The sequence below is a fragment of the Tamandua tetradactyla genome, chromosome 7 (assembly GCF_023851605.1).
Source record: "Tamandua tetradactyla isolate mTamTet1 chromosome 7, mTamTet1.pri, whole genome shotgun sequence".
In the NCBI taxonomy this organism is placed as follows: Eukaryota; Metazoa; Chordata; class Mammalia; order Pilosa; family Myrmecophagidae; genus Tamandua; species Tamandua tetradactyla.
Window position 1 is genome coordinate 12,688,373 of NC_135333.1, and position 14,733 is coordinate 12,703,105.

General features: G+C 38.6%; 1 protein-coding gene across 2 annotated transcripts in view; it reads left to right on the forward strand.

Moving 5' to 3' along the window:
• The window catches only part of KMO (kynurenine 3-monooxygenase), a 64,360-nt gene that overhangs the window by 18,296 nt on the left and 31,331 nt on the right, over window positions 1–14,733 (forward strand). For both annotated transcript variants that reach the window (XM_077168457.1, XM_077168458.1), the window contains exons 2-5: window positions 1,308–1,377; window positions 1,661–1,758; window positions 2,591–2,680; window positions 9,083–9,131. In XM_077168457.1, coding sequence (XP_077024572.1) covers window positions 1,308–1,377; window positions 1,661–1,758; window positions 2,591–2,680; window positions 9,083–9,131 — 307 coding nt within the window. The remainder of the gene's footprint in view (window positions 1–1,307; window positions 1,378–1,660; window positions 1,759–2,590; window positions 2,681–9,082; window positions 9,132–14,733) is intronic.

Below are 14,733 nucleotides of genomic sequence, written 5' to 3' on the forward strand. Positions count from 1 at the left end.
GTGATAACTCAATAGAAAAAAAGAGAAACAATCCGATAGAAAATGGGCAAAAGACTGAGGAAATTTTCAGAAGAGGAGATCCAGTAGCCAATCCATGTATGAAAAAAGTCCAACCCCCTTAGGAATCAGGGTTATGCAAATTAAAACCACATTCCTCCCACTTCACCCCCCAAAATGTAAAAGTCTGAGAACACCAAGTGCTGGCAAGGATGAGCTCTCATGAGCTGCCAGTGTGCAAATATATTAATATAAAAATTTAAAACAGGTTGGACTAGTAAAGGGGAAGATATGTAAATCACTGAACAGTGACTCCACATTCCTGTATAAAACCTTAGAGAAAATCGTGCACATATGTACCAGGATACAAGTACAAACACGTCCTTTGCAGCAGTGTTGATAATATTGCCAGACAAATCAAGTCAAATGTCCTTCAACAGTAAATGCATAAATAATCTGTGATGTATTAATACAGTGAAAACTATACAGTAATGAAAATGAATGACTAGAGTTTCCATGCCGTATAGGTAAATCTCATAAGCACAATGTTCAGTTAAAGAAGCAAGATGCAAAAGAAAACCATATGATTCCAGTTACATAACTCAAAAAAAACAGGCAAAATTAATGCTTAGGTATGCTCAGGAGTATACCTAAGTGATAAAACTATAAAGAAGCAAGGAAGGGTTCGCACAAAAGTCAAGTAGTGTTTATCTCTGGGTGCGAAGGAGGGAATTGCAATTTGGGGGGAGATGGAAAAAATTATGAGGAGCTGGCAATGTTCTATCTTTTGATAAAAGAGGTGGTTATATGAGTGTTTGCTTTATACTTATTCTGTAAACTGTACTCTTATATTTTTATGTGTCTCCCTACATATATGTACTTCTATATCTAGACACACACACAGAGGCAGATATGTGATAAATTATATCATAGGGAATTTTGTTCACCATAGTTCGTTTTTGTTTTTCTTGGTGGGGGGGGGGGCGTCAATGCATGGGCTGGGAATCAAACCTCCACTACCCAAGCACCCCCACACACACTTATGCTTCATGCTCTTTCTTATGAACTTTATAGCTCACTATAACTTTTTAAAAATACAACCAAAACTACTTTTATATTATGCCATTCAATCACTAATCAATTTACATTATTGTTGCAAGTGATGCTTTCCAGTAACGACTGAGTGAACTGATATGATCAATGACTAGTAAAGTACAACCACGCACAATGTTTTATTTTAGCCAACAAAAAATTCCCTGTTTTTTTGAAATCAGATAAAAATATGAAAAAAAAACATGTTTGATTCGTAGGTTGGATCTTTAAGTGCCTGCTTCTTTGCAAAGAGAAATTTCCAAGTTGATGTGTATGAAGCCAGGGAAGGTAAGCAAATGTTGAGAACTGTGAGACTATGATTCTGATTTTTTGACTTTTTTCTCTTCAGAATTTCAGAATAAAAATATGCTTTTAAATTTTGAAAGTTTAAAAAGGAGGAATTGTTAGAATTTTGTAAAGCCAAATATTTGAATTTAATTTAATATAAATTTAATACTATTAAGTTTCTTTAGAAGAGTTGACAAGGTGTTTTAATTGGGCTCTGAATGTACCAACTGTACTATGATACAAGGAGGTATCTGGAACACAGTGTCTGCTTCCAATGTCTTAGATATTCGTGTGGCTAAGCTTGCACGTGGAAGAAGCATCAACCTGGCCCTTTCTTATAGAGGACGACAAGCACTGAAAGCCATTGGTCTGGAAGAACAGGTACCTTGTCAATGCATTTTCCTTCTAGAAGATGGTACATGTCTTTACAATTGCATGGTCTTGATTTCACTGTGGTTTGAAACACCATCTAATGCCGAACATCTGTGCCTGAAAGCTCCACCTGCAGAGGTTTTCGAGCTTCTAAAGTTGAGACTTGAGGCACCTGGGGAAACCAAAGCATGACCTGGTGGGGAGGCAGGGGGTGCAGTTTGTGGGGGGGGGGGGAACCGGAGGCAATACTTCAGCCACACCCTGTGATGTCTCCTGTCACTGCACTCTTTGAGGGACAGTGGCTCACTGAGTGCAGAAGGTGGGATCTGAGATGGCTCCCAGGATTTCTCACTAGCTGACAGATAGCTTGGAAATTTGAGCAGAAAGAAAATATTTTTTCTTGATACCACTTTTGCTGACAATGGATTTTTGAAATAATTCAACATAAGAGCTATTTGCATTTCAACAATTTTCTTCCATATAGTAGCAGTTGTGTGTATAAGAAAACGCTTTGTACTGGGGGGTTCAGGACCTCTGGATTTTATACCCTATATTATCACCTTTGCAATCATGAAAAAAAATCACGTAACATCTTTCACTATTAACCAGTTTCCTTGCTCTGTAATATTGTATGTGGACCAGATAAACTTTATGTCAGTTCTAGTTCTAAAAGTTAAGAGACAAAATTTCAGGAACACAATTTTTTTTATTCCATGTACTATGCCTCCTTAGTCCTTTACATTATTTTTAATTTTTAAGAAATATTTGAAAATCACATCTATCTTACTTGCATGGTGCCATGTTACAGAAATTGAAATAGACATTTCTGGTTTTATTTCAGATTGTATCCCAAGGTATCCCCATGAGAGCAAGAATGATTCATTCTCTTTCAGGAAAAAAGTCTTCAATTCCCTACGGGACAAAGTCGCAGGTAGGTTTCACCTGGAGATACTTATATCCGTATTAGTTATAGCTAAGTCTAATGTTTGGAACTTGCTACTTGCTTTTCTTACCCCTCCTTTTCTCTCTAGTCTTATCTTGGACATTGCCTGCCTCAGCCTGCAACCCGAGACATATACTAGTTAACAAGTTATTTCATAGGAAAGTTTTTAAAACAGAGCCCAACCCATAATAAACATAGAAAAAGAGCTAGTTACTGCTATTATTACTGTTTGGCTATTTCTTGCCATGTGCTTTTCTCATGCTGACCCTCTGCCAGGGATGCCCTTTCACGCCCATCTCCTTTCAATTAGACAGAGAAGATCAGCTTGTATTTGTTGCAAGTTATTATATGCTGCAAAATCCCTGAGGGTTTTACGATATTGCCTTCCCCTACCTAACTCTCCTGTACCAAATTTCCTTATAATATAATGTATAGAATAAACCAGAAATGCTTTCAGTGCTGTATAATTTCTAAAATAACAGAGGCCAGATGGTGAAGCAGAGTTTGCAAAACTCAGTACCTTGCTTAATGTTTTTTTTTTTTTATCTTTCATATAGTAATGTGGAAAACTGGGGAAAGTAAGAACTCTAATTTAATGACACTTTTGAGTTTGTTTCCTGGAAAGAGAATGAATGCACCAAATAACCATCTATAGGAGAAGACCCCCAACTTGCTTTATTTTTATCCAGCAAAATCTCATTTTATTAAGTGCAGAACCCAAGTGGGATTCCATTCTCCTCAGTCTCTGACCCACCACAGAGGGAATGGCGCTGCAGGTGGGCCACTGCTTCTCAGACTCACCTCGGGCTCCTGTAAAAATGCAGTCTGAGTCGGTAGCGCTGGGGTAGAAGCTGGGGTTCTGCATTGGTAACATGCTCCCATGCGGCCCCTGCTGCTGGACCATGGACCAAATGCTAGGTAGCAAAGAGATCCAGGTTTGTGTTCATGGAAACAAGGTCTTTGCGGATCTTGTGATGATCAAACTGCCTGAAAAGTCAAACATCCAAACAACTAAGGGCTTCTAGGGGAGTGGTATCAAAACGTTCTATTTAATGCCTTTTTAAAAATAATTACCTGATTATTTGGCATTATAAAAGCATAGGCAAGGTGTTAATAATAGGGTGGTATATGGGAACTCTGTATTTTATGCATGGTTTTTCTGTAAACCCACATCTTCTCTGAAACAAAACAAGACACGTCATTTAGGGGGCTATTTCAAATGAGAAGAACAGCACTGTCGAAACCACTTTTGATAAAACATGTCCTTCAAATTTGTAGGGGTGAGAAAAGAAAGAATACCACAGTGTTAGACTTGGAAATATTTGACCCAAATTTGATCCTAACTCTCCTACTTCCTACTTCCATTGTGATCTTGGGCAATTCACTGAACCTCTATGAACCTGGTTGCACCATCGGAAATTAACAGAAAATCAGCATTGCATGGGGCTCTGGGGGGAAGATTGCTTGTGGAACTTTAGGTAATTTACATAAAATCTCTAAGCCTTCATTTCTTCATGTGTAAAATGGAGATAGTAAAACAAGCTACCTTACAAGTTCATGGTTAGGACTAAAGGAGTTCACCATTCATTTGTGAAGTCCCTTATCTATTACCATCTCTGAAAAGTTTCCTCCCTCAAAGGGATGTTGGGAATATTAGCTGCCTTCTTCAGTTAGTTATTAGATCTGATTAGGTTAGATTTGGGCACTGGTGCTATGATAAAACATGGTATAACAGTAAAATGATTTTTTCTAGGAAAAACAAAAAACATAGGTACAAGAACCCAGCAATTCCACTTGTAAGCATATTCCCAAAAGAACTGAAAACAGGTATTCAAACTAATACTTGTACATGAATGTTCATAGCAACACTATTCACAATAGCCAAAAAGTGGAAACAATCCCAGTGTCCATCAACAGACAGATGGAGAAACAAAATATAGTATATCCATGTTATTATTAAATATTATTATTTTTAATTACTTTTAATAAGAATATTAAAGGTAATGACATGCTGATACATGCTTGCCTTTTGTGTAATTTACATTTATATGAAATATCCACAGTTGGCAAATCCATAGAGAAACAAAGGAAATTGAGGGAAGAGAGGATTGAAGGGAATCTGCTAGTGGGTATGAGGTTTACTTCTAGGGAGATAAAAAATGACTTGAAACTTGATGGGGGGTGGTTATACAACATTCCAAATGTCCTGAATGCCACTGCATTAATTAATTAATATTTTCAGATAATTAATACATACTGTTTCATTGGCCCCAAGCTGAGCTAGGTATCATAGGAAATACAAGAGAATTGTCCACTTAATGGGCAAGTAAAATTTACCCATGGAAATCGAATATAATCTATACACTAAATGTAACCCTGAAATAAACAATAATTGTCCTTATTGGCTGCCATCCCCTGTGTTAGCTGCTCAGTGTACAGAGAGGAACTTGCAAACTGGTCAAAACTGTCTAGTAAATACAATTCATCATGAAAAGAACTCAGCAGAGTGATGGCGGGAGAGCTCAGCTGTGTGGTTCAAACAAGAAATACTAAGGTAGTTCAGCAAAGGAAGGAAGCTCAAGTTTTCAGAGAAGATTTCACAAAGAAAATGAGACCTGAGACAGACATTTTTGTTTAAAACTTAAAACAACATAAAAATATAGGAGTTGTTCAAATCGAATGAGGTTCTATTGATGGAGGGAAGTTGGGGGAGACCAAATTTCTAAATATGCAAAATTTTAAGTGTTAAGTATGCACTGGATGAGAAACTTGTAAATATACTTTAGCAAAACAGAAGCTTACAACCATCAGAATCAGAAACTCTCGTATCCAATCACCTTGCTTTATAGACGAAGGATAGGCAACATGGTTTTAATGAGGTTAACATCAAGGGAGAAATAAGACAAAGAGGGACTCCCAGCTGAGCACTGTGCATGAGAACTGGGCAGGTTACTTAGTTACACTGATGTCTTTTACTAAATTGAGAATGACTTGTAACAATCATCCCACCTTTCATTTGCATCAATATGGAATGTGCTGGGGTCAAGGAAGGCAGCTTAATCATACTCATCTCTCCTCCAGAGATTGAGCCAAAAAAGTACAAATAGACAAAGGAGTTAGAGAAGGTTTAAAATATCAGGATAGTTAGATGAAGAGAATGACTTGGACCTGAGATCAAAATAGGCTACCTCACCTCCACTACCACCACGAGACAGGAAAAAGAGAGAAAGGAGGAGGCAGCAGTTCCATCACCAGTAAGTCTTCAAGAGGGTGACGTAATGGGAGTTCCTCTTCGGGGGCCTTTAATATGTTGGAAGAGGCAGGAGTTGATCCTTCCCACAATCACTCCTGCCGTCCCTCAATTCTCTTCAGACAGAGTTATTGCTAAATTTACAGCAACCACTCTTCCCTTAGTTTGCATTATTTCTTTTATAACTTTTTGTCCCGTAAGATCTATTTAAAATTGCTTTGGAACACTTGATTCCACAGCCTGTGGAAGTCGAAAGCCTTACCTATGACCCGAGGAGTCTCTCAAATCACTACCTTCTCTTGGCCTCCTCTACCTCTTGACTTTCCACTCCACACCTGGTGTTAGCTGGGTACATGATGAGCCAGATGTGAAATTCACCCCTTTCACCAATATCTACAAATACCATCCACTCAGAACATTCATGAGCATGCTGAAGGTCTGCAGCTCATGGAGGAATCACATTGCACAGAAATCTCTAACAGGCAACATTAGACCTCTAAAATCCTTTCTCACCGTCCTCCTTGAGGCTCCTCCAACTTGTTTTCTAGGCCCACTCTCCCATGCAGTGTCAAGTCTTCCTGTCTTATTGGTTCCTCTCATCTCCCTCCCAAACTGCCCTAATATACAAAGCAAGACATTCCCCAATAAAAAGAGCAACTCAGACTTCCCCAATTCTTACTCCTAACCTCCTATGCCCCAAATCAAAAGGGAATATCAAAAAGAGAATCAGCATCCCCCTTACCAGAAAGCCATTCTCACTGGAAGCCATTTTTTTTTCCTTTTTTTTTGCATGGGCAGGCACCGGGAATCAAACCCGGGTCTCTGGCATAGCAGGCAAAAACTCTGCCACTGTGCCACCACTGCCCACTCTCTTGAAAGCATCTGAGGTATAGAAAGTACACACTTTTCTCTAATACATTTGAAAAAGCCAGAACTACAACTATTTTACACATCTCCAAAGGAGATTATCATTCTCCTTTCGGCTTTCTTCTTTTTTTCAATTTGTCAAAGGGCCATTTTTAGCTCTTGACCGGTTTATTCTTATTTATTCCTCATAGGTCAACATCAATCTCATTTAAAGAAATGAGATTTGATGGCAATGTCTCTAGTTCTTGGTTTAGATACAATACTGTCCAGAAATAGGGGGTAGACTAGAAGAGACACTCTCTAGAATTCCTGCAAGACCCATGTAGCTGTTAGTTCCCAGACGGTGCAAAGATCAACAAAGCCTTTTAGCTGACCTGGAAAGAATATTTTTTCTCATATAAATGATTCTTCATACTTTGAATGTTCCCTAACACACTTTGAATAGCAAATTTCATTGAATGCAGTGATTCATATTGAAAAACATCTGAAAACAGAACTACCAGGCAAAGAATTAAAAGACCTCTGTTGATTTTCATAATCAGCAAAGATACAGGAAGCTCCTTGGCCATTGCCACTCTAGCATGACCAAGTTATTTTTACACCAGGCACAGACTTAGCTGTTAGTTTAAAACTTTTACTCTTGAATGAGGTGAAGATTTTTAAAATGCCATTCTTGTATTAAATATTGTGATGTCCCATAAGTCAGAAAAGTATCTGCTTGAAATCATCAGTATTGTAGATTCACCCTGAATTGCAAGGCTGCGATCTGACTTTCAGGGGCCATAGGCAGTTTTACCTTCATGGGCTCCTTCCTCTAAAACCCACATTGTGTCCCACGTAGGGTCTTCCAGACCAGGGTCTTTAAAGAAAAAGAGTACAGAAACTGTGCCTGATGGGTGTTTGGGGCCCTGTAAACGTCCTCCCAGGTTAGGCAGTTTACTGAGCTCCTTATCTTTTGGTTTTATTCTGGTATCCGGATATCTTTAGGGTTTTGAGGAAAATTGCTGCTGGAGGATTTGCATACGCTGGCAGTTTGTAATTTCTGGCTGAGACATGCATAATAGTAACCTCCAGAATGACTTTTCAACTCCATTTTAAATCTCTTAGCCAGAGTAACGCTGTTTTATTTCTTTTTACAAAGTGCTTCAAAATAAGTGGGAAAAAGAACATTTGTTCTAATGATGTTGTCATTACGAAGTTTTCCCTAGGGCTTGGGAAAAAAACTAAAAACAAATTCTTCTGGCAATTCAGAAAACCTCTCCACAAAGGTAGAAGACAAAATACATAGTTTTATTATTTAATGAGCATTAAGCCAGAATGTGACATGCATCACAGGTGCTCTGCTAAAGAGAAGGTAAAGATAGAAGGAAAGCTCACAACCCATCCCATACATGTTCAGGCGATAAAAGATAACCAGTCCTCAAATGAAAGGACTTGACAGCACTCATTTGTAACACATAGTTCATCCTAAATTCATCTGGTAATTGGGGCAGCCATCTGTGTTAGCTAATCACCTTTATCCAAAGGAAAAAATAAAACTTCTTGCCTCTTCGTAAGAGAGGGAGTTTCGCAACTTAGAGCCAGGGGCCTGCCAAAGCCAGGAAAACTGGAGGATATATGCGCTAACTTCCTTGATGATTACATTTCAGAGACGGCTCCCAGTTTGCAATTCCCAAGTTGTAAAAATGGGCAAGAGATTTATTTAGCTTTTAGAAAGACTGACCTACATTTCAAAAGGACAGAGAAAGAATTTCAGTGGCAAATTCTCTAAAGTAAATGCTCTAAGGAAAAAGGCATGAGGGATGGGGAATCTTTTTCCCTCATTACACCAGGGAAAATTAATTATTTTTCATTTTGTATTCATTTTTATAAGACCTAAGAGGAAAAAATTGAAATTTGTAATGTGTTGTTAGTGATGGTCAACCAAATTACTATGTTAGTGAAAATATTTTTTGGCTACCAAAGAACTTGGTTTTTGTTTTTTGCGTAGGCAAACACCAGGAATTGAAGCTGGGTCTCTGGCATGGCAGGCAAGAACTCTGGAGAACTTGTTTTTATAGGCTCAAACTTTGAAAAAGCCTTAGCTTAAACTTGACCATTGGGTCATATGTGTTCATGTGTTTGAAAAGAAGGTCACTTGACTAAAGGGTTATAAAATTAAACTTGTAGCCTTATACTAAATAATCAGTATTTCCTGTGCTGAAAAAATATCTTAGAATTCTATTTGTTGATTATCCAGAAATAAAATAGTGCCTACTATGTTTTTCTTGCAGTATATTCTCTCTATAAGCAGAGAAGATCTAAACAAGAATTTATTGACTGGTAAGTCCAATGGTTTTATTCACCAGTTGGCATTTTTTTAAATGTATTATAGTAATCTTGCCATGTGATTTATTAGGATTTGTCTTCCAGTGCTTTCTATGAGTTATTCAGAACAAGACTGTGTACCTAGCAAAGTCCGCTTTGAAAAAAGTAAGGTGACAAAGTGGCAAAATGGCAGCTTAGTGAGGAGTGGAATTTAGTTTGTCCTGCAGAGCAGCTAGTAAATAGCCAGGAATAGTACAGAACAACCCCTGGGGGAACATAAGGGACCGGACACACAGCGTGCACCAGTCTGGACAACCTGGACTGGCTGAGACGCCAGGCAGAATTGCGAGACCCCAAGCCATGGAGGCCAACACCCCTCCCCCATGGGTGTGGCAGCCTGGTTTCCCTAGGGAAAAGGAAAGATTCTACTAGCAGGAGAGACTTAGCACAACCAAGCTACAATTGTGGAATTAATTAACAAATTCTAACTACTGAAAACAGGCCCCCAGCTCAAATAGACCTGAAATAAGAGCTAAAGTTACTAGGAGTTTTTGCCCTGACAGAAAGGGGACAGAGCTGATGGGAATAAAAACAAAAACAAAAACAAACAGAGGCTTTTTGAGTAGGACAGCACAGAATACTTTAAAAGGGTTTGACCCTATAAAAGTGGGAGCGCATGGAGCCTGGAGATACATAGAGCAACGTAGCAACTTAAGCTCTTGATTAGTAAACCAGAGAAACAGGAGGTTCTGCTGTGAAAAGGACTTTTTGTTTGTTTGTTTGCTTGGTTTCTATTACTAACAGTTGATTAGATAGAACTGAAAGGCTTCTCAGGCTCCAACTGCCCCAGGCAAGGGCAGAATTAAGCTTGTCTAAGAGACAAAGTAACTAGTCCGGTAAAAAGAATTAATTCCCTAAAAGCTGTGCCTTCCCCAAGAGAAAGGTGGGGCCCAGCTCAAGTGGAATCCCTCCCTGAGACTGCAGGGACTGGAAAATGAAGCAATTAAGACAAACTACCACCTCTCCTCTGTCTCAACCACTCCCCCAGCAGGGAGAGGCTATTGACGTTAAAGGCACCACATTGCTTCATATTGGTGGGAAATCAGAGGCAGACATGCACAACATATTGGGCAGTCCAGGAAAAGCACAGAATCCAGAGGCTTCATAGGAAGGTCTGTCAACCTGCTGGGTCTCACCCTCAGGGAAAACTGATGCTGGCTACTCTTTCCTCTTGAGACATGGCCTGTCTGGTCTGGGAAAATCTGACTGGGGTCTATAGCATCTGAGGAGACCCTCCACCAGAAAAAAAAAAAAAAAAAAAAAAAAAGGGCTCTGTATCGGTAGGACAAGAAACAGAAAAACAAGAACTGAAAAATTCTGATCAGTTAAACAGAATGTATGCTAGAGGTCTGGAATAAGCTAAACTGAATGTCAAAGAACAAATAGAGAACAAAGCCATCCAGCAAGAAAATCCTAGGTAAAAGAGTGAAAAAAGCCTCCAAAATAAATCAATTAATGAAATTGAATGCCTAGATGCCAGCAAAAAATAAGTCATACTAGGAAAATCAAAGGTATGGCAGTCAAAGGAACAAATCAACAATTCAAATGAGATACAGGAGTTGAAACAACTAATTCAGGATGTTAGAACAGACATGGAAAATCTCACCAAAAATCAAATCAACAGGTTGAGGGAGGATATAAAGAAGGCATTGGGCCAACAAAAAGAAGAAATTGAAAATTTGAAAAAAAAATCACAGAATTTATGGGAATGAAAGACACAGTAGAAGAGATGGGGGAAAAAAAGCAATGGAAACATACAACAGAATCTGTGATACCTGTGCCACGTGAAATATTTCTGAGATGTGTCCCATGGCCAAGGTGAGCCAGGGAAGAGGACAGGAAATGGGTAGGTGTTTGGGGCCCAGTGCCCAGGCCTGGGGAAATCAGGGCCCTGCACGGTGCCCACCCTCCCTCCCTCGCAGCTGGGCTACCTCTCTGACTGCCGGGGCACAGTGTTCCTCAGCATCTTCAGACATTCTGGGCCATGGCCTTCTGAAAGTGCAAGAGTGTCACCTTGGTCCACCACTGGGACGGCAGCGACTTTAGGAGGAAGAGCTGATGGCCGGCTCAGGCCCAGCACTGCTTCTCAGAGTTCTCAGAGCCACACAGCCTGCTGGGAAGACCTCAAACCTTGGAGTCCCAACATCATCCCAGGATCCGAAACTGGCTTCTTCACACACCTTCTGGTGTCCCTTTTCCACTCCCTTTTTTCCTTCCCCAATATCAGAATATCATAAGGCGCCATGAGGCTAAGCATTGGAAGAATTCAAAGTGTTAAAAGAAAGGCCTCAAAGCGAGACCCTGCCTGAAACTAGGGAGAGGAGAAGCATTCAACCCACCCACCTGTCCATCTAAAAAAAAAAGATTTGAAGAGACAGAAGAAAGGATTAGTGAACTAGAGGACTGGACATCTGAAATCTGACACACAAGAGAAAATATAGGAAAAAGAATGGAAAACTATGAGCAGGGTCTCAGGTAATTGAAGGACAACATGAAGCACATGAATATATGTGTTGTGGGTGTCCCAGAAGGAGAAGAGAAGGGAAAAGTTTTGAGAAAGACAAATGGAGGAAATTATCACTGAAAATTTCCCATCTCTTATGAAAGACATAAAATTACAGATCCAAGAAGTGCAGCATACCCCCAACAGAATAGATCCAAATAGACATACTCCAATACCCTTACTAATCAGACTGTCAGATATCAAAGACAAAGAGAGAATTTTGGAAGCAGCAAAAAAAATGCCATCCATCACATACAAGGGAAGCCTACCAAGACTATGTGGATTTCTCAGCAGAAACCATAGAGATGAGAAGACAGTGGCACAATATATTTAAGATTCTAAAAGAGAAAAACTGCTACACAAGAATTCTATATCCAGCAAAAATTGTCCTTCAAAAGTGAGGGGGAGGGTGGGCCACAGTGGCGCAGCAGGCAGAGTTCTCACCTGCCATGCCAGAGAACCAGGTTTGATTCCTGGTGCCTGCCCATGTGAAAAAATTAAAAAGTGAGGGGGAAATTAAGACATTGTCAGGCAAACAATCACTGAGAGAATTTGTGGCCAAGAGACCAGCTCTGCAAGAAATACTAAAGGGAGCAGTTCAGGCAGATAGGAAAAGGCAGAAGAGAGAGGTGTGGAGAAGAGTGTAAAAATGAAGACTATCAGTAAAGGTAAAAAGAGAAAAAAAAATTAGGTATGACATATAAAACCCAAAAGGCAAAATGGTAGAAGAAAGTATTGCCCATATAGTAATAACACTAAATGTTAATGGATTAAACTCCCCAATCAAAAAACAGACTGACAGAATGAATTGAAAAACAGGACCTATCTATATGCTGTCTACAGGGCATTCATTTTAGACCCAAGGACAAAAATAGGTTGAAAGTGAAAGGTTTGGAAAAGATATTTCATGCAGACAACAATCAGAAAAGAGCAAGAATAGCTATACTAATATCCAGCAAATTAGACATCAAATGTAAAACAATTAAAAGACACAAAGAAGGACACCATGTATCAATAAAAGGAGCCATTCAACAAGTAGACATAACAGTCACAAATATTTATGCACTGAGTCAGAGTGCACCAAAATACACAAGCAAACCCTGAAAACACTGAAGGGAGAAAATCATATAACTGGAGACATTATTCCTTGCTTTCATCAATAGATAGAAAATCTAGACAGAGGATCAATAAACAGAGAATTTGAATAATACAATAAATGAACTAGACTTAACAGACATTTACAGAATATTACACAACAGCAGGATACACCTTTTTCTCAAGTGCTCATAGATCATTCTCAAGAATAGACCATATGCTGAGTCACAAAACAAGTCTCAATAAATTTAAAAAGACTGAAATCATACAAAACACTTTCTCTGATCATAAAGGAATGAAGTTGGAAATCAATAACAGGCAGAGAGCCAGAAAATTCACAAATAGATGGAGACTAAACAACATACTCTTAAACAACCTGTGGGTCAAGGAAGAAATTACAAAAGAAATCAGTAGACATCTTGAGGCAAATGAAAATGAAACACAACATATCAAAACTTATGGGATGCAGCAAAGGCAGTGCTAAGAGGAAAATTTATTCCCCTAAGTGCCTATATCAAAAAAGAAGAGCAAAAATTGAGGAATTAACAGTTCACTTGGAAGAACTAGAGAATGAATAGCAAACTAACCCCAAAGCAAGCAAAAGGAAAGAAATAACAAAGATTAGAGAAGAAATAAATGAAATTGGGATTATGAAAACAATTGAGAAAATCAACAAAACCAGAAATTAGTTATTTGAGAAAATCAATACAATTGATTTTATCAACCTTAGCAAGGTTGACAAAAATAAAAAGAGAGAGGATGCAAATGAATAAAATTGGAAATGGAAGAGGAGACATAACCACTGACCCCACAGAAATAAAGGAGATAATGAGAGGATACTATGAGCAGCTATATGCTAATAAACTAGACCACATGGATGAAATGGACTTCTTATAAAGGCATGAGCAACCAACATAGATTCACAAAAGAATAGAAGACCTCAACAAACCAATCACAAGTAAAGAAATTGAGTAAGTCATGAAGAAGTTCCCAAAAAAGAAAAATTCAGGAGCCAATGACTTTACATGTGAATTCTACCAAGCGTTCAACAAAGAATTAGTACCAACCCTGCTCAAACTCTTCAAAAATATTGAAGAGGGAAGGCTACCTAACTCATTCTATAAAGCCAACATCACCTTATTCTAAAGCCAGACAAAGATACTACAAGAAAACAAAATTACATACCAATCTTTCTAATGAATATAGATGCAAAAATTCTCAACAAAATTCTTGCAAATCAAACCCAACAGCCCATTAAAAAAATTATACACCATGACCAAGTGCGATTTTGCCAGGTATGCAAGGATGGTTGGATGTAAAAAAGTCAATTAATGTAATATATGATATCAACAAATCAAAGCAGAAAAACCACATGATCATCTCGATTGATGCAGGAAAGACATTTAACAAAATCCAACATCCTTTCTTGATGAAAACACTTCAAAGGATAACAATAGAAGGGAACTTCCTCAACGTGATAAAGGGACTATATGAAAAACCCACAGCTGACATCATCCTCAATGGGGAAAGACTGAAGGCTTTCTCCCTAAGATCAGGAACAAGACAAGATGTCCACTATCACCACTGTTATTCAACATTGTGTTGGAAGTTCTAGTCAGAGTGATTAGACATGAAAAAGAAATAAAAAGCATTCAAATTGGAAAGAAGTAAAACTTTCACCATTTGCAGATGATATGAAACTGTATGTCAAAACCCCCTAAAAATACACAGCAATGCTACTAGAGCATTGAGTACAGCAAAGTGGTAGGGTACAAGATCAACATCCCAATGTTTCTGTACACTAGTAATGAGCACTCTGAGGAGGAAATCAAGAAAAAATTCCATTTATAATTGTGACCAAAAGAATAAAATATTTAGGAATAAATTTAACTAAGGATACAAAATACCTCTGCACAGATAACTACAAGAAATTGCTAAAAGAAATCATGGAAGACCTAA